Raw genomic sequence first — 22953 nt, 5'->3', positions numbered from 1 at the left:
GCGACCCGGTCCTTGCATTCTAGCAACCTGATCCTTGCATTCTAGCGACCCGGTCCTTGCATTCTAGCAACCTGATCCTTGCATTCTAGCGACCCGGTCCTTGCATTCTAGCAACCTGATCCTTGCATTCTAGCAACCCGATCCTGGCATTCTAGCAACCTGATCCTTGCATTCTAGCGACCCGGTCCTGGCATTCTAGCAACCTGATCCTTGCATTCTAGCAACCCGGTCCTGGCATTCTAGCAACCTGATCCTGGCACTCTAGTGACCCGGTCCTTGCATTCTAGCAACCTGATCCTGGCACTCTAGTGACCCGATCCTGGCATTCTAGCAACCTGATCCTGGCACTCTAGTGACCCGGTCCTTGCATTCTAGCAACCTGATCCTGGCACTCTAGTGACCCGGTCCTTGCATTCTAGCAACCTGATCCTGGCACTCTAGTGACCCGATCCTGGCATTCTAGCAACCTGATCCTGGCACTCTAGTGACCCGGTCCTGGCATTCTAGCAACCCGGTCCTGGCATTCTAGCGACCCGGTCCTTGCATTCTAGCAACCCGGTCCTGGCATTCTAGCAACCTGATCCTTGCATTCTAGCAACCCGGTCCTGGCATTCTAGCAACCTGATCCTGGCACTCTAGTGACCCGGTCCTTGCATTCTAGCAACCTGATCCTGGCACTCTAGTGACCCGGTCCTGGCATTCTAGCAACCTGATCCTGGCACTCTAGCGACCCGGTCCTTGCATTCTAGCAACCTGATCCTGGCATTCTAGTGACCCGGTCCTTGCATTCTAGCAACCTGATCCTGGCATTCTAGCGACCCGGTCCTGGCATTCTAGCAACCTGATCCTGGCATTCTAGCGACCCGGTCCTTGCATTCTAGCGACCCGGTCCTTGCATTCTAGCAACCTGATCCTTGCATTCTAGCAACCTGATCCTTGCATTCTAGCGACCCGGTCCTTGCATTCTAGCGACCCGGTCCTTGCATTCTAGCAACCTGATCCTGGCATTCTAGCAACCCGATCCTGGCATTCTAGCGACCCGGTCCTGGCATTCTAGCAACCCGATCCTGGCATTCTAGCGACCCGGTCCTTGCATTCTAGCAACCTGATCCTGGCATTCTAGCAACCTGATCCTGGCATTCTAGCAACCTGGTCCTTGCATTCTAGCAACCTGATCCTGGCATTCTAGCAACCTGATCCTGGCATTCTAGCAACCTGATCCTGGCATTCTAGCGACCTGATCCTGGCATTCTAGCGACCCGGTCCTTGCATTCTAGCAAACTGATCCTTGCATTCTAGCGACCCGGTCCTTGCATTCTAGCAACCTGATCCTGGCATTGTAGCAACCTGATCCTGGCATTCTAGCAACCTGATCCTGGCATTCTAGCAACCTGATCCTGGCATTCTAGCAACCTGATCCTGGCATTCTAGCAACCCGATCCTGGCATTCTAGCAACCTGGTCCTGGCATTCTAGCAACCTGATCCTGGCATTCTAGCAACCTGATCCTGGCATTCTAGCAACCTGATCCTGGCATTCTAGCAACCTGGTCCTGGCATTCTAGCAACCTGATCCTTGCATTCTAGCGACCCGGTCCTTGCATTCTAGCAACCTGATCCTGGCATTGTAGCAACCTGATCCTGGCATTCTAGCAACCTGATCCTGGCATTCTAGCAACCTGGTCCTGGCATTCTAGCAACCCGGTCCTGCATTCTAGCAACCTGGTCCTTGCATTCTAGCAACCCGATCCTGGCATTCTAGCGACCCGGTCCTTGCATTCTAGCAACCCGGTCCTTGCATTCTAGCAACCCGATCCTGGCATTCTAGCAACCTGGTCCTTGCATTCTAGCAACCTGGTCCTTGCATTCTAGCAACCTGGTCCTTGCATTCTAGCAACCCGATCCTGGCATTCTAGCGACCCGGACCTTGCATTCTAGCAACCCGGTCCTTGCATTCTAGCAACCCGATCCTGGCATTCTAGCGACCTGGTCCTTGCATTCTAGCGACCCGGTCCTGGCATTCTAGCAACCCGGTCCTTGCATTCTAGCAACCTGATCCTGGCATTCTAGCGACCCGATCCTTGCATTCTAGCAACCTGATCCTGGCATTCTAGCAACCCGATCCTTGCATTCTAGCAACCTGATCCCGGCATTCTAGCAACCCGATCCTGGCATTCTAGCGACCCGGTCCTTGCATTCTAGCGACCCGGTCCTTGCATTCTAGCAACCCGGTCCTTGCATTCTAGCAACCCGATCCTGGCATTCTAGCGACCCGGTCCTTGCATTCTAGCAACCCGATCCTGGCATTCTAGCAACCCGATCCTTGCATTCTAGCAACCCGGTCCTTGCATTCTAGCAACCTGATCCTGGCATTCTAGCAACCTGATCCTGGCATTCTAGCAACCTGATCCTGGCATTCTAGCAACCCGATCCTGGCATTCTAGCAACCTGGTCCTTGCATTCTAGCAACCCGGTCCTTGCATTCTAGCAACCTGATCCTGGCATTCTAGCAACCTGGTCCTTGCATTCTAGCAACCCGGTCCTTGCATTCTAGCAACCTGATCCTGGCATTCTAGCAACCTGATCCTGGCATTCTAGCAACCTGATCCTGGCATTCTAGCAACCCGATCCTGGCATTCTAGCAACCTGGTCCTTGCATTCTAGCAACCCGGTCCTTGCATTCTAGCGACCCGGTCCTTGCATTCTAGCAACCCGGTCCTGGCATTCTAGCAACCCGGTCCTTGCATTCTAGCAACCTGGTCCTTGCATTCTAGCGAGCCGGTCCTGCATTCTAGCAACCTGGTCCTTGCATTCTAGCAACCCGGTCCTGGCATTCTAGCAACCCGGTCCTGGCATTCTAGCAACCCGGTCCTGGCATTCTAGCAACCTGATCCTGGCATTCTAGCAACCCGGTCCTGGCATTCTAGCAACCCGATCCTGGCATTCTAGCAACCTGATCCTGGCATTCTAGCGACCCGATCCTGGCATTCTAGCAACCTGATCCTGGCATTCTTGCAACCTGATCCTGGCATTCTAGCAACCTGATCCTGGCATTCTAGCAACCTGGTCCTTGCATTCTAGCAACCTGATCCTGGCATTCTAGCAACCCGGTCCTTGCATTCTAGCAACCTGATCCTGGCATTCTAGCGACCTGATCCTGGCATTCTAGCGACCCGGTCCTTGCATTCTAGCAAACTGATCCTTGCATTCTAGCGACCCGGTCCTTGCATTCTAGCAACCTGATCCTGGCATTTTAGCAACCTGATCCTGGCATTCTAGCAACCTGATCCTGGCATTCTAGCAACCTGATCCTGGCATTCTAGCAACCTGATCCTGGCATTCTAGCAACCTGATCCTGGCATTCTAGCAACCCGATCCTGGCATTCTAGCGACCTGATCCTGGCATTCTAGCAACCTGGTCCTGGCATTCTAGCAACCCGATCCTGGCATTCTAGCAACCTGGTCCTTGCATTCTAGCAACCCGGTCCTTGCATTCTAGCAACCTGATCCTGGCATTCTAGCGACCCGGTCCTGGCATTCTAGCAACCCGGTCCTGGCATTCTAGCAACCTGATCCTGGCATTCTAGCAACCCGGTCCTGGCATTCTAGCAACCTGATCCTGGCATTCTAGCAACCTGATCCTGGCATTCTAGCAACCTGATCCTGGCATTCTAGCAACCTGATCCTGGCATTCTAGCAACCCGATCCTGGCATTCTAGCGACCTGATCCTGGCATTCTAGCAACCTGGTCCTGGCATTCTAGCAACCTGATCCTGGCATTCTAGCAACCCGATCCTGGCATTCTAGCAACCTGGTCCTGGCATTCTAGCAACCTGATCCTGGCATTCTAGCAACCTGATCCTGGCATTCTAGCAACCTGATCCTGGCATTCTAGCAACCTGGTCCTGGCATTCTAGCGACCCGATCCTGGCATTCTAGCAACCTGGTCCTTGCATTCTAGCAACCTGGTCCTTGCATTCTAGCAACCCGATCCTGGCATTCTAGCGACCCGGTCCTTGCATTCTAGCAACCCGGTCCTTGCATTCTAGCAACCCGATCCTGGCATTCTAGCAACCTGGTCCTTGCATTCTAGCAACCTGGTCCTTGCATTCTAGCAACCTGGTCCTTGCATTCTAGCAACCCGATCCTGGCATTCTAGCGACCCGGTCCTTGCATTCTAGCAACCCGGTCCTTGCATTCTAGCAACCCGATCCTGGCATTCTAGCAACCTGATCCTGGCATTCTAGCAACCTGATCCTGGCATTCTAGCAACCTGATCCTGGCATTCTAGCAACCTGGTCCTGCATTCTAGCGACCTGATCCTGGCATTCTAGCAACCTGATCCTGGCATTCTAGCGACCTGATCCTGGCATTCTAGCAACCCGGTCCTGCATTCTAGCAACCTGGTCCTTGCATTCTAGCAACCCGATCCTGGCATTCTAGCGACCCGGTCCTTGCATTCTAGCAACCCGGTCCTTGCATTCTAGCAACCCGATCCTGGCATTCTAGCAACCTGGTCCTTGCATTCTAGCAACCTGGTCCTTGCATTCTAGCAACCTGGTCCTTGCATTCTAGCAACCCGATCCTGGCATTCTAGCGACCCGGACCTTGCATTCTAGCAACCCGGTCCTTGCATTCTAGCAACCCGATCCTGGCATTCTAGCGACCTGGTCCTTGCATTCTAGCGACCCGGTCCTGGCATTCTAGCAACCCGGTCCTGCATTCTAGCGAGCCGGTCCTGGCATTCGAGCAACCCGGTCCTGGCATTCTAGCAACCTGATCCTGGCATTCTAGCGACCCGATCCTTGCATTCTAGCAACCTGATCCTGGCATTCTAGCAACCCGATCCTTGCATTCTAGCAACCTGATCCCGGCATTCTAGCAACCCGATCCTGGCATTCTAGCGACCCGGTCCTTGCATTCTAGCGACCCGGTCCTTGCATTCTAGCAACCCGGTCCTTGCATTCTAGCAACCCGATCCTGGCATTCTAGCGACCCGGTCCTTGCATTCTAGCAACCCGATCCTGGCATTCTAGCAACCCGATCCTTGCATTCTAGCAACCCGGTCCTTGCATTCTAGCAACCTGATCCTGGCATTCTAGCAACCTGATCCTGGCATTCTAGCAACCTGATCCTGGCATTCTAGCAACCCGATCCTGGCATTCTAGCAACCTGGTCCTTGCATTCTAGCAACCCGGTCCTTGCATTCTAGCAACCTGATCCTGGCATTCTAGCAACCTGGTCCTTGCATTCTAGCAACCCGGTCCTTGCATTCTAGCAACCTGATCCTGGCATTCTAGCAACCTGATCCTGGCATTCTAGCAACCTGATCCTGGCATTCTAGCAACCCGATCCTGGCATTCTAGCAACCTGGTCCTTGCATTCTAGCAACCCGGTCCTTGCATTCTAGCGACCCGGTCCTTGCATTCTAGCAACCCGGTCCTGGCATTCTAGCAACCCGGTCCTTGCATTCTAGCAACCTGGTCCTTGCATTCTAGCGAGCCGGTCCTGCATTCTAGCAACCTGGTCCTTGCATTCTAGCAACCCGGTCCTGGCATTCTAGCAACCCGGTCCTGGCATTCTAGCAACCCGGTCCTGGCATTCTAGCAACCTGATCCTGGCATTCTAGCAACCCGGTCCTGGCATTCTAGCAACCCGATCCTGGCATTCTAGCAACCTGATCCTGGCATTCTAGCGACCCGATCCTGGCATTCTAGCAACCTGATCCTGGCATTCTTGCAACCTGATCCTGGCATTCTAGCAACCTGATCCTGGCATTCTAGCAACCTGGTCCTTGCATTCTAGCAACCTGATCCTGGCATTCTAGCAACCCGGTCCTTGCATTCTAGCAACCTGATCCTGGCATTCTAGCGACCTGATCCTGGCATTCTAGCGACCCGGTCCTTGCATTCTAGCAAACTGATCCTTGCATTCTAGCGACACGGTCCTTGCATTCTAGCAACCTGATCCTGGCATTGTAGCAACCTGATCCTGGCATTCTAGCAACCTGATCCTGGCATTCTAGCAACCTGATCCTGGCATTCTAGCAACCTGATCCTGGCATTCGAGCAACCCGATCCTGGCATTCTAGCAACCTGGTCCTGGCATTCTAGCAACCTGATCCTGGCATTCTAGCAACCTGATCCTGGCATTCTAGCAACCTGATCCTGGCATTCTAGCAACCTGGTCCTGGCATTCTAGCAACCTGATCCTTGCATTCTAGCGACCCGGTCCTTGCATTCTAGCAACCTGATCCTGGCATTGTAGCAACCTGATCCTGGCATTCTAGCAACCTGATCCTGGCATTCTAGCAACCTGATCCTGGCATTCTAGCAACCCGATCCTGGCATTCTAGCAACCTGGTCCTGGCATTCTAGCAACCTGATCCTGGCATTCTAGCAACCTGATCCTGGCATTCTAGCAACCTGATCCTGGCATTCTAGCAACCTGATCCTGGCATTCTAGCAACCTGGTCCTTGCATTCTAGCAACCTGATCCTGGCATTCTAGCAACCCGGTCCTTGCATTCTAGCAACCTGATCCTGGCATTCTAGCGACCTGATCCTGGCATTCTAGCGACCCGGTCCTTGCATTCTAGCAAACTGATCCTTGCATTCTAGCGACCCGGTCCTTGCATTCTAGCAACCTGATCCTGGCATTGTAGCAACCTGATCCTGGCATTCTAGCAACCTGATCCTGGCATTCTAGCAACCTGATCCTGGCATTCTAGCAACCTGATCCTGGCATTCTAGCAACCCGATCCTGGCATTCTAGCAACCTGGTCCTGGCATTCTAGCAACCTGATCCTGGCATTCTAGCAACCTGATCCTGGCATTCTAGCAACCTGATCCTGGCATTCTAGCAACCTGGTCCTGGCATTCTAGCAACCTGATCCTTGCATTCTAGCGACCCGGTCCTTGCATTCTAGCAACCTGATCCTGGCATTGTAGCAACCTGATCCTGGCATTCTAGCAACCTGATCCTGGCATTCTAGCAACCTGGTCCTGGCATTCTAGCAACCCGGTCCTGCATTCTAGCAACCTGGTCCTTGCATTCTAGCAACCCGATCCTGGCATTCTAGCGACCCGGTCCTTGCATTCTAGCAACCCGGTCCTTGCATTCTAGCAACCCGATCCTGGCATTCTAGCAACCTGGTCCTTGCATTCTAGCAACCTGGTCCTTGCATTCTAGCAACCTGGTCCTTGCATTCTAGCAACCCGATCCTGGCATTCTAGCGACCCGGACCTTGCATTCTAGCAACCCGGTCCTTGCATTCTAGCAACCCGATCCTGGCATTCTAGCGACCTGGTCCTTGCATTCTAGCGACCCGGTCCTGGCATTCTAGCAACCCGGTCCTTGCATTCTAGCAACCTGATCCTGGCATTCTAGCGACCCGATCCTTGCATTCTAGCAACCTGATCCTGGCATTCTAGCAACCCGATCCTTGCATTCTAGCAACCTGATCCCGGCATTCTAGCAACCCGATCCTGGCATTCTAGCGACCCGGTCCTTGCATTCTAGCGACCCGGTCCTTGCATTCTAGCGACCCGGTCCTTGCATTCTAGCGACCCGGTCCTTGCATTCTAGCAACCTGATCCTTGCATTCTAGCAACCTGATCCTTGCATTCTAGCGACCCGGTCCTTGCATTCTAGCGACCCGGTCCTTGCATTCTAGCAACCTGATCCTGGCATTCTAGCAACCCGATCCTGGCATTCTAGCGACCCGGTCCTGGCATTCTAGCAACCCGATCCTGGCATTCTAGCGACCCGGTCCTGGCATTCTAGCAACCTGATCCTGGCATTCTAGCAACCTGATCCTGGCATTCTAGCAACCTGGTCCTTGCATTCTAGCAACCTGATCCTGGCATTCTAGCAACCCGGTCCTTGCATTCTAGCAACCTGATCCTGGCATTCTAGCGACCTGATCCTGGCATTCTAGCGACCCGGTCCTTGCATTCTAGCAAACTGATCCTTGCATTCTAGCGACCCGGTCCTTGCATTCTAGCAACCTGATCCTGGCATTGTAGCAACCTGATCCTGGCATTCTAGCAACCTGATCCTGGCATTCTAGCAACCTGATCCTGGCATTCTAGCAACCTGATCCTGGCATTCTAGCAACCCGATCCTGGCATTCTAGCAACCTGGTCCTGGCATTCTAGCAACCTGATCCTGGCATTCTAGCAACCTGATCCTGGCATTCTAGCAACCTGATCCTGGCATTCTAGCAACCTGGTCCTGGCATTCTAGCAACCTGATCCTTGCATTCTAGCGACCCGGTCCTTGCATTCTAGCAACCTGATCCTGGCATTGTAGCAACCTGATCCTGGCATTCTAGCAACCTGATCCTGGCATTCTAGCAACCTGATCCTGGCATTCTAGCAACCCGATCCTGGCATTCTAGCAACCTGGTCCTGGCATTCTAGCAACCTGATCCTGGCATTCTAGCAACCTGATCCTGGCATTCTAGCAACCTGATCCTGGCATTCTAGCAACCTGGTCCTGGCATTCTAGCGACCCGGTCCTGGCATTCTAGCAACCTGATCCTGGCATTCTAGCAACCCGGTCCTTGCATTCTAGCAACCCGATCCTGGCATTGTAGCAACCTGATCCTGGCATTCTAGCAACCTGATCCTGGCATTCTAGCAACCCGGTCCTTGCATTCTAGCAACCTGATCCTGGCATTGTAGCAACCTGATCCTGGCATTCTAGCGACCTGATCCTGGCATTCTAGCAACCTGATCCTGGCATTGTAGCAACCTGATCCTGGCATTCTAGCAACCTGATCCTGGCATTCTAGCAACCTGATCCTGGCATTCTAGCAACCTGATCCTGGCATTCTAGCAACCTGATCCTGGCATTCTAGCAACCTGATCCTGGCATTCTAGCAACCTGGTCCTGGCATTCTAGCAACCTGATCCTGGCATTCTAGCAACCTGGTCCTGGCATTCTAGCAACCTGATCCTTGCATTCTAGCAACCTGGTCCTTGCATTCTAGCAACCCGATCCTGGCATTCTAGCAACCTGGTCCTTGCATTCTAGCAACCCGGTCCTTGCATTCTAGCAACCTGATCCTGGCATTCTAGCAACCCGGTCCTTGCATTCTAGCAACCTGGTCCTGGCATTCTAGCAACCTGGTCCTTGCATTCTAGCAACCCGATCCTGGCATTCTAGCAACCTGGTCCTTGCATTCTAGCAACCCGGTCCTTGCATTCTAGCAACCTGATCCTGGCATTCTAGCAACCTGATCCTGGCATTCTAGCAACCTGATCCTGGCATTCTAGCAACCTGATCCTGGCATTCTAGCAACCTGATCCTGGCATTCTAGCAACCCGATCCTGGCATTCTAGCGACCTGATCCTGGCATTCTAGCAACCTGGTCCTGGCATTCTAGCAACCCGATCCTGGCATTCTAGCAACCTGGTCCTTGCATTCTAGCAACCCGGTCCTTGCATTCTAGCAACCTGATCCTGGCATTCTAGCGACCCGGTCCTGGCATTCTAGCAACCCGGTCCTGGCATTCTAGCAACCTGATCCTGGCATTCTAGCAACCCGGTCCTGGCATTCTAGCAACCTGATCCTGGCATTCTAGCAACCTGATCCTGGCATTCTAGCAACCTGATCCTGGCATTCTAGCAACCTGATCCTGGCATTCTAGCAACCCGATCCTGGCATTCTAGCGACCTGATCCTGGCATTCTAGCAACCTGGTCCTGGCATTCTAGCAACCTGATCCTGGCATTCTAGCAACCCGATCCTGGCATTCTAGCAACCTGGTCCTGGCATTCTAGCAACCTGATCCTGGCATTCTAGCAACCTGATCCTGGCATTCTAGCAACCTGATCCTGGCATTCTAGCAACCTGGTCCTGGCATTCTAGCGACCCGATCCTGGCATTCTAGCAACCTGGTCCTTGCATTCTAGCAACCTGGTCCTTGCATTCTAGCAACCCGATCCTGGCATTCTAGCGACCCGGTCCTTGCATTCTAGCAACCCGGTCCTTGCATTCTAGCAACCCGATCCTGGCATTCTAGCAACCTGGTCCTTGCATTCTAGCAACCTGGTCCTTGCATTCTAGCAACCTGGTCCTTGCATTCTAGCAACCCGATCCTGGCATTCTAGCGACCCGGTCCTTGCATTCTAGCAACCCGGTCCTTGCATTCTAGCAACCCGATCCTGGCAGTCTAGCAACCTGATCCTGGCATTCTAGCAACCTGATCCTGGCATTCTAGCAACCTGATCCTGGCATTCTAGCAACCTGGTCCTGCATTCTAGCGACCTGATCCTGGCATTCTAGCAACCTGATCCTGGCATTCTAGCGACCTGATCCTGGCATTCTAGCAACCCGGTCCTGCATTCTAGCAACCTGGTCCTTGCATTCTAGCAACCCGATCCTGGCATTCTAGCGACCCGGTCCTTGCATTCTAGCAACCCGGTCCTTGCATTCTAGCAACCCGATCCTGGCATTCTAGCAACCTGGTCCTTGCATTCTAGCAACCTGGTCCTTGCATTCTAGCAACCTGGTCCTTGCATTCTAGCAACCCGATCCTGGCATTCTAGCGACCCGGACCTTGCATTCTAGCAACCCGGTCCTTGCATTCTAGCAACCCGATCCTGGCATTCTAGCGACCTGGTCCTTGCATTCTAGCGACCCGGTCCTGGCATTCTAGCAACCCGGTCCTTGCATTCTAGCAACCTGATCCTGGCATTCTAGCGACCCGATCCTTGCATTCTAGCAACCTGATCCTGGCATTCTAGCAACCCGATCCTTGCATTCTAGCAACCTGATCCCGGCATTCTAGCAACCCGATCCTGGCATTCTAGCGACCCGGTCCTTGCATTCTAGCGACCCGGTCCTTGCATTCTAGCAACCCGGTCCTTGCATTCTAGCAACCCGATCCTGGCATTCTAGCGACCCGGTCCTTGCATTCTAGCAACCCGATCCTGGCATTCTAGCAACCCGATCCTTGCATTCTAGCAACCCGGTCCTTGCATTCTAGCAACCTGATCCTGGCATTCTAGCAACCTGATCCTGGCATTCTAGCAACCTGATCCTGGCATTCTAGCAACCCGATCCTGGCATTCTAGCAACCTGGTCCTTGCATTCTAGCAACCCGGTCCTTGCATTCTAGCAACCTGATCCTGGCATTCTAGCAACCTGGTCCTTGCATTCTAGCAACCCGGTCCTTGCATTCTAGCAACCTGATCCTGGCATTCTAGCAACCTGATCCTGGCATTCTAGCAACCTGATCCTGGCATTCTAGCAACCCGATCCTGGCATTCTAGCAACCTGGTCCTTGCATTCTAGCAACCTGGTCCTTGCATTCTAGCAACCTGATCCTGGCATTCTAGCAACCTGATCCTGGCATTCTAGCGACCCGGTCCTTGCATTCTAGCAACCTGATCCTGGCATTCTAGCAACCTGATCCTGGCATTCTAGCAACCTGATCCTGGCATTCTAGCAACCCGATCCTGGCATTCTAGCAACCTGGTCCTTGCATTCTAGCAACCTGGTCCTTGCATTCTAGCAACCTGATCCTGGCATTCTAGCAACCTGGTCCTTGCATTCTAGCAACCCGGTCCTTGCATTCTAGCAACCCGGTCCTTGCATTCTAGCAACCCGGTCCTTGCATTCTAGCAACCTGATCCTGGCAATCTAGCGAGCCGGTCCTTGCATTCTAGCGACCTGGTCCTGCATTCTAGCAACCTGATCCTGGCATTCTAGCAACCCGGTCCTTGCATTCTAGCAACCCGGTCCTTGCATTCTAGCAACCCGGTCCTTGCATTCTAGCAACCTGATCCTGGCATTCTAGCAACCCGGTCCTTGCATTCTAGCAACCTGATCCTGGCATTCTAGCAACCCGGTCCTTGCATTCTAGCAACCCGGTCCTGGCATTCTAGCAACCCGGTCCTTGCATTCTAGCAACCCGGTCCTTGCATTCTAGCGACCCGGTCCTTGCATTCTAGCAACCCGGTCCTGGCATTCTAGCAACCCGGTCCTTGCATTCTAGCAACCCGGTCCTGGCATTCTAGCAACCCGGTCCTGGCATTCTAGCAACCCGGTCCTTGCATTCTAGCAACCTGATCCTGGCATTCTAGCAACCCGGTCCTGGCATTCTAGCAACCCGGTCCTTGCATTCTAGCAACCTGGTCCTTGCATTCTAGCAACCCGGTCCTTGCATTCTAGCAACCCGGTCCTTGCATTCTAGCAACCCGGTCCTGGCATTCTAGCAACCTGGTCCTTGCATTCTAGCAACCCGGTCCTGGCATTCTAGCAACCTGATCCTGGCATTCTAGCAACCTGATCCTTGCATTCTAGCAACCCGGTCCTGGCATTCTAGCAACCCGGTCCTGGCATTCTAGCAACCTGATCCTGGCATTCTAGCAACCCGGTCCTTGCATTCTAGCAACCCGGTCCTGGCATTCTAGCAACCCGATCCTGGCATTGTAGCAACCTGATCCTGGCATTCTAGCAACCCGGTCCTTGCATTCTAGCAACCCGGTCCTTGCATTTTAGTGACCCGGTCCTTGCATTCTAGCAACCTGATCCTGGCATTCTAGCAACCCGGTCCTTGCATTCTAGCAACCCGGTCCTTGCATTCTAGCAACCCGGTCCTGGCATTCTAGCAACCTGATCCTGGCATTCTAGCGAGCCGGTCCTTGCATTCTAGCAACCCGGTCCTTGCATTCTGGCGACCCGGTCCTGGCATTTTAGTGACCCGGTCCTTGCATTCTAGCAACCCGGTCCTGGCATTTTAGTGACCCGGTCCTTGCATTCTAGCAACCCGGTCCTTGCATTCTAGCAACCTGGTCCTTGCATTCTAGCAACCCGGTCCTTGCATTCTAGCGACCCGGTCCTTGCATTCTAGCAACCCGGTCCTGGCATTCTAGCAACCCGGTCCTTGCATTCTAGCAACCCGGTCCTGGCATTCTAGCAACCCGGTCCTGGCATTCTAGCAACCCGGTCCTTGCATTCTAGCAACCCGGTCCTTGCATTCTAGCGACCCGGTCCTTGCATTCTAGCAACCCGGTCCTGGCATTCTAGCAACCCGGTCCTTGCATTCTAGCAACCTGGTCCTTGCATTCTAGCGAGCCGGTCCTGCATTCTAGCAACCTGGTCCTTGCATTCTAGCAACCCGGTCCTGGCATTCTAGCAACCCGGTCCTGGCATTCTAGCAACCCGGTCCTGGCATTCTAGCAACCTGATCCTGGCATTCTAGCAACCCGGTCCTGGCATTCTAGCAACCCGATCCTGGCATTCTAGCAACCTGATCCTGGCATTCTAGCGACCCGATCCTGGCATTCTAGCAACCTGATCCTGGCATTCTTGCAACCTGATCCTGGCATTCTAGCAACCTGATCCTGGCATTCTAGCAACCTGATCCTGGCATTCTAGCAACCCGATCCTGGCATTCTAGCAACCTGATCCTGGCATTCTAGCAACCTGATCCTGGCATTCTAGCAACCTGATCCTGGCATTCTAGCAACCTGATCCTGGCATTCTAGCAACCTGATCCTGGCATTCTAGCAACCTGGTCCTTGCATTCTAGCAACCTGATCCTGGCATTCTAGCAACCTGGTCCTGGCATTCTAGCAACCCGATCCTGGCATTCTAGCAACCCGATCCTGGCATTCTAGCGACCCGGTCCTTGCATTCTAGCGACCCGGTCCTTGCATTCTAGCAACCCGGTCCTTGCATTCTAGCAACCCGATCCTGGCATTCTAGCGACCCGGTCCTTGCATTCTAGCAACCCGATCCTGGCATTCTAGCAACCCGATCCTTGCATTCTAGCAACCCGGTCCTTGCATTCTAGCAACCTGATCCTGGCATTCTAGCAACCTGATCCTGGCATTCTAGCAACCTGATCCTGGCATTCTAGCAACCCGATCCTGGCATTCTAGCAACCTGGTCCTTGCATTCTAGCAACCCGGTCCTTGCATTCTAGCAACCTGATCCTGGCATTCTAGCAACCTGGTCCTTGCATTCTAGCAACCCGGTCCTTGCATTCTAGCAACCTGATCCTGGCATTCTAGCAACCTGATCCTGGCATTCTAGCAACCTGATCCTGGCATTCTAGCAACCCGATCCTGGCATTCTAGCAACCTGGTCCTTGCATTCTAGCAACCTGGTCCTTGCATTCTAGCAACCTGATCCTGGCATTCTAGCAACCTGATCCTGGCATTCTAGCGACCCGGTCCTTGCATTCTAGCAACCTGATCCTGGCATTCTAGCAACCTGATCCTGGCATTCTAGCAACCTGATCCTGGCATTCTAGCAACCCGATCCTGGCATTCTAGCAACCTGGTCCTTGCATTCTAGCAACCTGGTCCTTGCATTCTAGCAACCTGATCCTGGCATTCTAGCAACCTGGTCCTTGCATTCTAGCAACCCGGTCCTTGCATTCTAGCAACCCGGTCCTTGCATTCTAGCAACCCGGTCCTTGCATTCTAGCAACCTGATCCTGGCAATCTAGCGAGCCGGTCCTTGCATTCTAGCGACCTGGTCCTGCATTCTAGCAACCTGATCCTGGCATTCTAGCAACCCGGTCCTTGCATTCTAGCAACCCGGTCCTTGCATTCTAGCAACCCGGTCCTTGCATTCTAGCAACCTGATCCTGGCATTCTAGCAACCCGGTCCTTGCATTCTAGCAACCTGATCCTGGCATTCTAGCAACCCGGTCCTTGCATTCTAGCAACCCGGTCCTGGCATTCTAGCAACCCGGTCCTTGCATTCTAGCAACCCGGTCCTTGCATTCTAGCGACCCGGTCCTTGCATTCTAGCAACCCGGTCCTGGCATTCTAGCAACCCGGTCCTTGCATTCTAGCAACCCGGTCCTGGCATTCTAGCAACCCGGTCCTGGCATTCTAGCAACCCGGTCCTTGCATTCTAGCAACCTGATCCTGGCATTCTAGCAACCCGGTCCTGGCATTCTAGCAACCCGGTCCTTGCATTCTAGCAACCTGGTCCTTGCATTCTAGCAACCCGGTCCTTGCATTCTAGCAACCCGGTCCTTGCATTCTAGCAACCCGGTCCTGGCATTCTAGCAACCTGGTCCTTGCATTCTAGCAACCCGGTCCTGGCATTCTAGCAACCTGATCCTGGCATTCTAGCAACCTGATCCTTGCATTCTAGCAACCCGGTCCTGGCATTCTAGCAACCCGGTCCTGGCATTCTAGCAACCTGATCCTGGCATTCTAGCAACCCGGTCCTTGCATTCTAGCAACCCGGTCCTGGCATTCTAGCAACCCGATCCTGGCATTGTAGCAACCTGATCCTGGCATTCTAGCAACCCGGTCCTTGCATTCTAGCAACCCGGTCCTTGCATTTTAGTGACCCGGTCCTTGCATTCTAGCAACCTGATCCTGGCATTCTAGCAACCCGGTCCTTGCATTCTAGCAACCCGGTCCTTGCATTCTAGCAACCCGGTCCTGGCATTCTAGCAACCTGATCCTGGCATTCTAGCGAGCCGGTCCTTGCATTCTAGCAACCCGGTCCTTGCATTCTGGCGACCCGGTCCTGGCATTTTAGTGACCCGGTCCTTGCATTCTAGCAACCCGGTCCTGGCATTTTAGTGACCCGGTCCTTGCATTCTAGCAACCCGGTCCTTGCATTCTAGCAACCTGGTCCTTGCATTCTAGCAACCCGGTCCTTGCATTCTAGCGACCCGGTCCTTGCATTCAAGCAACCCGGTCCTGGCATTCTAGCAACCCGGTCCTTGCATTCTAGCAACCCGGTCCTGGCATTCTAGCAACCCGGTCCTGGCATTCTAGCAACCCGGTCCTTGCATTCTAGCAACCCGGTCCTTGCATTCTAGCGACCCGGTCCTTGCATTCTAGCAACCCGGTCCTGGCATTCTAGCAACCCGGTCCTTGCATTCTAGCAACCTGGTCCTTGCATTCTAGCGAGCCGGTCCTGCATTCTAGCAACCTGGTCCTTGCATTCTAGCAACCCGGTCCTGGCATTCTAGCAACCCGGTCCTGGCATTCTAGCAACCCGGTCCTGGCATTCTAGCAACCTGATCCTGGCATTCTAGCAACCCGGTCCTGGCATTCTAGCAACCCGATCCTGGCATTCTAGCAACCTGATCCTGGCATTCTAGCGACCCGATCCTGGCATTCTAGCAACCTGATCCTGGCATTCTTGCAACCTGATCCTGGCATTCTAGCAACCTGATCCTGGCATTCTAGCAACCTGATCCTGGCATTCTAGCAACCCGATCCTGGCATTCTAGCAACCTGATCCTGGCATTCTAGCAACCTGATCCTGGCATTCTAGCAACCTGATCCTGGCATTCTAGCAACCTGATCCTGGCATTCTAGCAACCTGATCCTGGCATTCTAGCAACCTGGTCCTTGCATTCTAGCAACCTGATCCTGGCATTCTAGCAACCTGGTCCTGGCATTCTAGCAACCCGATCCTGGCATTCTAGCAACCTGATCCTGGCATTCTAGCAACCTGATCCTGGCATTCTAGCAACCTGATCCTGGCATTCTAGCAACCTGGTCCTTGCATTCTAGCAACCTGATCCTTGCATTCTAGCAACCTGGTCCTTGCATTCTCGCAACCTGGTCCTTGCATTCTAGCAACCTGGTCCTTGCTTTCTAGCAACCTGGTCCTTGCATTCTAGCAACCTGATCCTGGCATTCTAGCAACCTGGTCCTTGCATTCTAGCAACCTGGTCCTTGCATTCTAGCAACCTGGTCCTTGCATTCTAGCAACCTGGTCCTTGCATTCTAGCAACCTGGTCCTTGCATTCTAGCAACCTGGTCCTTGCATTCTAGCAACCTGATCCTGGCATTCTAGCAACCTGATCCTGGCATTCTAGCGACCTGGTCCTGGCATTCTAGCGACCTGATCCTGGCATTCTAGCAACCTGATCCTGGCATTCTAGCAACCTGATCCTGGCATTCTAGCAACCTGGTCCTGGCATTCTAGCAACCTGGTCCTGGCATTCTAGCAACCTGATCCTGGCATTCTAGCAACCTGATCCTGGCATTCTAGCAACCTGATCCTGGCATTCTAGCAACCTGATCCTGGCATTCTAGCAACCCGATCCTGGCATTCTAGCAACCCGATCCTGGCATTCTAGCAACCTGATCCTGGCATTCTAGCAACCTGATCCTGGCATTCTAGCAACCTGATCCTGGCATTCTAGCAACCCGATCCTGGCATTCTAGCAACCTGGTCCTTGCATTCTAGCAACCTGGTCCTGCATTCTAGCGACCTGATCCTGGCATTCTAGCAACCTGATCCTGGCATTCTAGCGACCTGATCCTGGCATTCTAGCAACCCGGTCCTGCATTCTAGCAACCTGGTCCTTGCATTCTAGCAACCTGATCCTGGCATTCTAGCGACCCGGTCCTTGCATTCTAGCAACCCGATCCTGGCATTCTAGCAACCTGGTCCTTGCATTCTAGCAACCTGATCCTGGCATTCTAGCAACCTGATCCTGGCATTCTAGCAACCTGATCCTGGCATTCTAGCAACCTGATCCTGGCATTCTAGCAACCTGATCCTGGCATTCTAGCAACCCGATCCTGGCATTCTAGCAACCTGATCCTGGCATTCTAGCAACCTGATCCTGGCATTCTAGCAACCTGATCCTGGCATTCTAGCAACCCGATCCTGGCATTCTAGCAACCTGGTCCTTGCATTCTAGCAACCTGATCCTGGCATTCTAGCAACCCGATCCTGGCATTCTAGCAACCTGATCCTGGCATTCTAGCAACCTGATCCTGGCATTCTAGCAACCTGATCCTGGCATTCTAGCAACCCGGTCCTGCATTCTAGCAACCTGGTCCTTGCATTCTAGCAACCTGATCCTGGCATTCTAGCGACCCGGTCCTTGCATTCTAGCAACCCGATCCTGGCATTCTAGCAACCTGATCCTTGCATTCTAGCAACCCGGTCCTTGCATTCTAGCAACCCGATCCTGGCATTCTAGCAACCTGGTCCTTGCATTCTAGCAACCTGGTCCTTGCATTCTAGCAACCTGGTCCTTGCATTCTAGCAACCCGATCCTGGCATTCTAGCGACCCGGTCCTTGCATTCTAGCAACCCGGTCCTTGCATTCTAGCAACCCGATCCTGGCATTCTAGCGACCTGGTCCTTGCATTCTAGCAACCCGATCCTGGCATTCTAGCGACCCGGTCCTGGCATTCTAGCAACCCGGTCCTTGCATTCTAGCAACCTGATCCTGGCATTCTAGCGACCCGATCCTTGCATTCTAGCAACCTGATCCTGGCATTCTAGCAACCCGATCCTTGCATTCTAGCAACCTGATCCTGGCATTCTAGCAACCCGATCCTGGCATTCTAGCGACCCGGTCCTTGCATTCTAGCGACCCGGTCCTTGCATTCTAGCAACCCGGTCCTTGCATTCTAGCAACCCGATCCTGGCATTCTAGCGACCCGGTCCTTGCATTCTAGCAACCTGATCCTGGCATTCTAGCAACCTGATCCTGGCATTCTAGCAACCTGATCCTGGCATTCTAGCAACCCGATCCTGGCATTCTAGCAACCTGGTCCTTGCATTCTAGCAACCCGGTCCTTGCATTCTAGCAACCTGATCCTGGCATTCTAGCAACCTGGTCCTTGCATTCTAGCAACCCGGTCCTTGCATTCTAGCAACCTGATCCTGGCATTCTAGCAACCTGATCCTGGCATTCTAGCAACCTGATCCTGGCATTCTAGCAACCCGATCCTGGCATTCTAGCAACCTGGTCCTTGCATTCTAGCAACCTGGTCCTTGCATTCTAGCAACCTGATCCTGGCATTCTAGCAACCTGATCCTGGCATTCTAGCGACCCGGTCCTTGCATTCTAGCAACCTGATCCTGGCATTCTAGCAACCTGATCCTGGCATTCTAGCAACCTGATCCTGGCATTCTAGCAACCCGATCCTGGCATTCTAGCAACCTGGTCCTTGCATTCTAGCAACCTGGTCCTTGCATTCTAGCAACCTGATCCTTGCATTCTAGCAACCTGGTCCTTGCATTCTAGCAACCCGGTCCTTGCATTCTAGCAACCCGGTCCTTGCATTCTAGCAACCCGGTCCTTGCATTCTAGCAACCTGATCCTGGCAATCTAGCGAGCCGGTCCTTGCATTCTAGCGACCTGGTCCTGCATTCTAGCAACCTGATCCTGGCATTCTAGCGACCCGGTCCTTGCATTCTAGCAACCCGGTCCTTGCATTCTAGCAACCCGGTCCTTGCATTCTAGCAACCTGATCCTGGCATTCTAGCAACCCGGTCCTTGCATTCTAGCAACCTGATCCTGGCATTCTAGCAACCCGGTCCTTGCATTCTAGCAACCCGGTCCTGGCATTCTAGCAACCCGGTCCTTGCATTCTAGCAACCCGGTCCTTGCATTCTAGCGACCCGGTCCTTGCATTCTAGCAACCCGGTCCTGGCATTCTAGCAACCCGGTCCTTGCATTCTAGCAACCCGGTCCTGGCATTCTAGCAACCCGGTCCTGGCATTCTAGCAACCCGGTCCTTGCATTCTAGCAACCTGATCCTGGCATTCTAGCAACCCGGTCCTGGCATTCTAGCAACCCGGTCCTTGCATTCTAGCAACCTGGTCCTTGCATTCTAGCAACCCGGTCCTTGCATTCTAGCAACCCGGTCCTTGCATTCTAGCAACCCGGTCCTGGCATTCTAGCAACCTGGTCCTTGCATTCTAGCAACCCGGTCCTGGCATTCTAGCAACCCGGTCCTGGCATTCTAGCAACCTGATCCTGGCATTCTAGCAACCCGGTCCTTGCATTCTAGCAACCCGGTCCTGGCATTCTAGCAACCCGGTCCTGGCATTCTAGCAACCTGATCCTGGCATTCTAGCGAGCCGGTCCTTGCATTCTAGCAACCCGGTCCTTGCATTCTAGCGACCCGGTCCTGGCATTTTAGTGACCCGGTCCTTGCATTCTAGCAACCCGGTCCTGGCATTTTAGTGCCCCGGTCCTTGCATTCTAGCAACCCGGTCCTTGCATTCTAGCAACCCGGTCCTTGCATTCTAGCAACCCGGTCCTGGCATTCTAGCAACCCGGTCCTGGCATTCTAGCAACCCGGTCCTTGCATTCTAGCAACCCGGTCCTTGCATTCTAGCGACCCGGTCCTTGCATTCTAGCAACCCGGTCCTGGCATTCTAGCAACCCGGTCCTTGCATTCTAGCAACCTGGTCCTTGCATTCTAGCGAGCCGGTCCTGCATTCTAGCAACCTGGTCCTTGCATTCTAGCAACCCGGTCCTGGCATTCTAGCAACCCGGTCCTGGCATTCTAGCAACCCGGTCCTGGCATTCTAGCAACCTGATCCTGGCATTCTAGCGACCCGGTCCTGGCATTCTAGCAACCCGGTCCTTGCATTTTAGTGACCCGGTCCTTGCATTCTAGCAACCTGGTCCTGGCATTGTAGCGACCCGGTCCTGGCATTCTAGCAACCCGGTCCTGGCATTGTAGCAACCTGATCCTGGCATTGTAGCGACCCGGTCCTGGCATTCTAGCAACCCGGTCCTTGCATTCTAGCAACCCGGTCCTGGCATTTTAGTGACCCGGTCCTTGCATTCTAGCGACCCGGTCCTGGCATTCTAGCAACCCGATCCTGGCATTTTAGTGACCCGGTCCTTGCATTATAGGGGCCAGGTCCTGGAGTTATAGGGACCAGGTCCCGGCATTATAGGGGCCAAGTCCCCATGTTATGGCGACCAGGTCCCCACGTTATGGCGACCAGGTCACGGGTTTATGGTGACCAGGTCTCGGCGTTATGGTGACCAGGTCTCGGCGTTATGGTGACCAGGTCCCGGCGTTATGGTGACCAGGTCCCAGTGTTATGGTGACCAGGTACTGGTGTTACGGCATCAAAGTTCTGGCATTGGGGGAGGGGTGGTTGGTTAAAGGGGGTTATGTCCTAGGGCGATGCCTCTGATGGCCACAGGGGCTTCATAAGGGATGTACACACCCACTTTACCTGATTCTAGCCAGGCTGTTAATGCTGAGAGATTGCATGCTTAGCATGAGCGTCCCCCTACAGTAGGTAAAATAGTGGCAGGGGTAGAATGACTTAGCTGGTCATTAATTGGCTACTTAAGGGCCTTGATCAATAGGCCCAAAGGTGGGTGGGCCAGCTAATGCTTCTATCATGTCCATGTAAAATGGAAGACAGGTCAGGGAAATGTCAGGTAGGCAGCAGGCAGGTTAGATGCTGCATTTTACGAGCCCCCCTCACCTTCAAATCTGCTGACAGGTGGCTGTAAAATTCTCCCTGAATTTTGTGGCGGCAAGGTGACACAGTGGTTAGCACTGCTGCCTCACAACGCCAGGGATCCAGGTTTAATTCCGGCCTCAGGTCACTCCACTGTGTGGGGTTTGCACATTCGCCCCGTGTCTGCATGCGTTTCCTCTGGGTGCTCAAGTTTCCTCCCACAATCCAAAGAAGTGCGGGTTAGGTTGATCGGCCATGCTTAAATTGACCCTATTGTCAGGGGATTAGCAGGGTAGTGGGGACACGGGAATAGGGCCTGGGTAGGATTGTGGTCGGTGCAGACTCAATGGGCTGAATGGCCTCCTTCTGCACTATAGGGTTTCTCTGATTCTATGATTGTCATTATCAGACCAATTCTGTCATTTTCTTTTTTATTATTAGTGTCACAAGTAGGCTTACATTAACACTGCAATGAAGTTACAGTGAAAATCCCCCAGTCGCCCCACTCCAGCGCCTCTTCAGGAACGCTGAGGGAGAATTTAGCATGGCCAATGCACCTAACCAGTCCTGTCACTTTGGGATGAGATTCTGTCTTGGTAGGCATAGATTTAGTTTTGCTTATGACTCTGGGTGAAAGAAATGTGATTTCTTCATTTTTCATTTAAATTTAATGGAATTTAAAAGGAATGGTCAATAATAGCATTTTTTTTGAACTGGACTGTAATTCTTATTGCTGTATTCACCATACCTGTCAGTAGTCTTATACAGTACCTTGCATACCCGCCGGACCGAAATCTTGCCTTGTTAAAAAGATGGCATGGTCGTGGTGCTCTGAATGATTTGGGTTTGCTTTTTGCTGAGAGTTAGCCCAACGACAGACATTCTCCAAACTTCGAGATGGATTGCCTCTTTCGATCAAGCTAATGGACTGAGAGTATTTTGATTTCATTAAGTGTTCAGTCGCTGAGATGTTGCACTCAAAATTAAGTGGATGGACCAAGATTTGCTGCTTGGCAACATTGACCCTCACCAACATAATTCAGATCAACATTTCTGACATATTTCAGGCAACCTGCGAGACTTAGTATTCACGGTTCCTACAATAAATAGGAGGCTGGAAATTCTCAAATTTTCCTCTTAGAACATCTTGGATCATCCAGGTTCCCGAGTACTAGTATGTCATGCACAACATTGAAAGATACAAACCCCAACCACCTGTACCACTACTGAAAAACAAAACCATGCAGACAAAGAGTCACCTGTGCCTCCACAGCCTACTGAGTCACCAGGACAGGAACACTCACCAAGGACCCATGGGACACAATCATCACTGAATGGAAGTGTTTTGGAGAGGGCAGTGAGTGGGTCAACAGTCTGAGAGCATCAAATAAGAGACACATTGGCACACAGAACAATGAACCAAACATCAAACTTCAGTAGCATTGGCAGACTGAAGTGGCCAATGTCAGTGGAAAGGAAGCTGGACAGGATGGAGACATATATCTCAAAGTTAGGAGAAGTAACTGATTACATACATCCGTGGGATAAAAACCTCCATCAATTCAAATTCATAATATGGCGGACCATCATTTGGTTGAAGTGGAAATCCCAATGGGCAGGTCACTGGTCAGTATGGGTTTTTTTTGTACAATGCTCTGATTTTTCCTGATCATGGCATGAGGTCACATTTTTGCGGGAATAGGGCCTGGGTGGAATTGTGGTCAGTACAGACTTGATGGGCTGAATGGCCTCCTTCTGTACTGTAGAG

The 22953-nt window shown here is 52.7% G+C and overlaps 1 protein-coding gene across 1 annotated transcript in view; it reads right to left on the bottom strand.

The window, feature by feature from the left end:
• Positions 1–22953, bottom strand: part of LOC144494648 (A disintegrin and metalloproteinase with thrombospondin motifs 3-like) — a 500070-nt gene that overhangs the window by 173930 nt on the left and 303187 nt on the right. Inside the window, exon 9 of the mRNA XM_078213852.1 lies at positions 21957–22113. Within this exon, the coding sequence (XP_078069978.1) occupies positions 21957–22113 (157 nt within the window). The remainder of the gene's footprint in view (positions 1–21956; positions 22114–22953) is intronic.

This window comes from Mustelus asterias, chromosome 6 (genome assembly GCF_964213995.1).
Source record: "Mustelus asterias chromosome 6, sMusAst1.hap1.1, whole genome shotgun sequence".
NCBI classification, from domain to species: domain Eukaryota; kingdom Metazoa; phylum Chordata; class Chondrichthyes; order Carcharhiniformes; family Triakidae; genus Mustelus; species Mustelus asterias.
The sequence above is the reverse complement of the archived record's forward strand: the minus strand, read 5'-3'. Positions and strand labels throughout refer to the sequence as shown.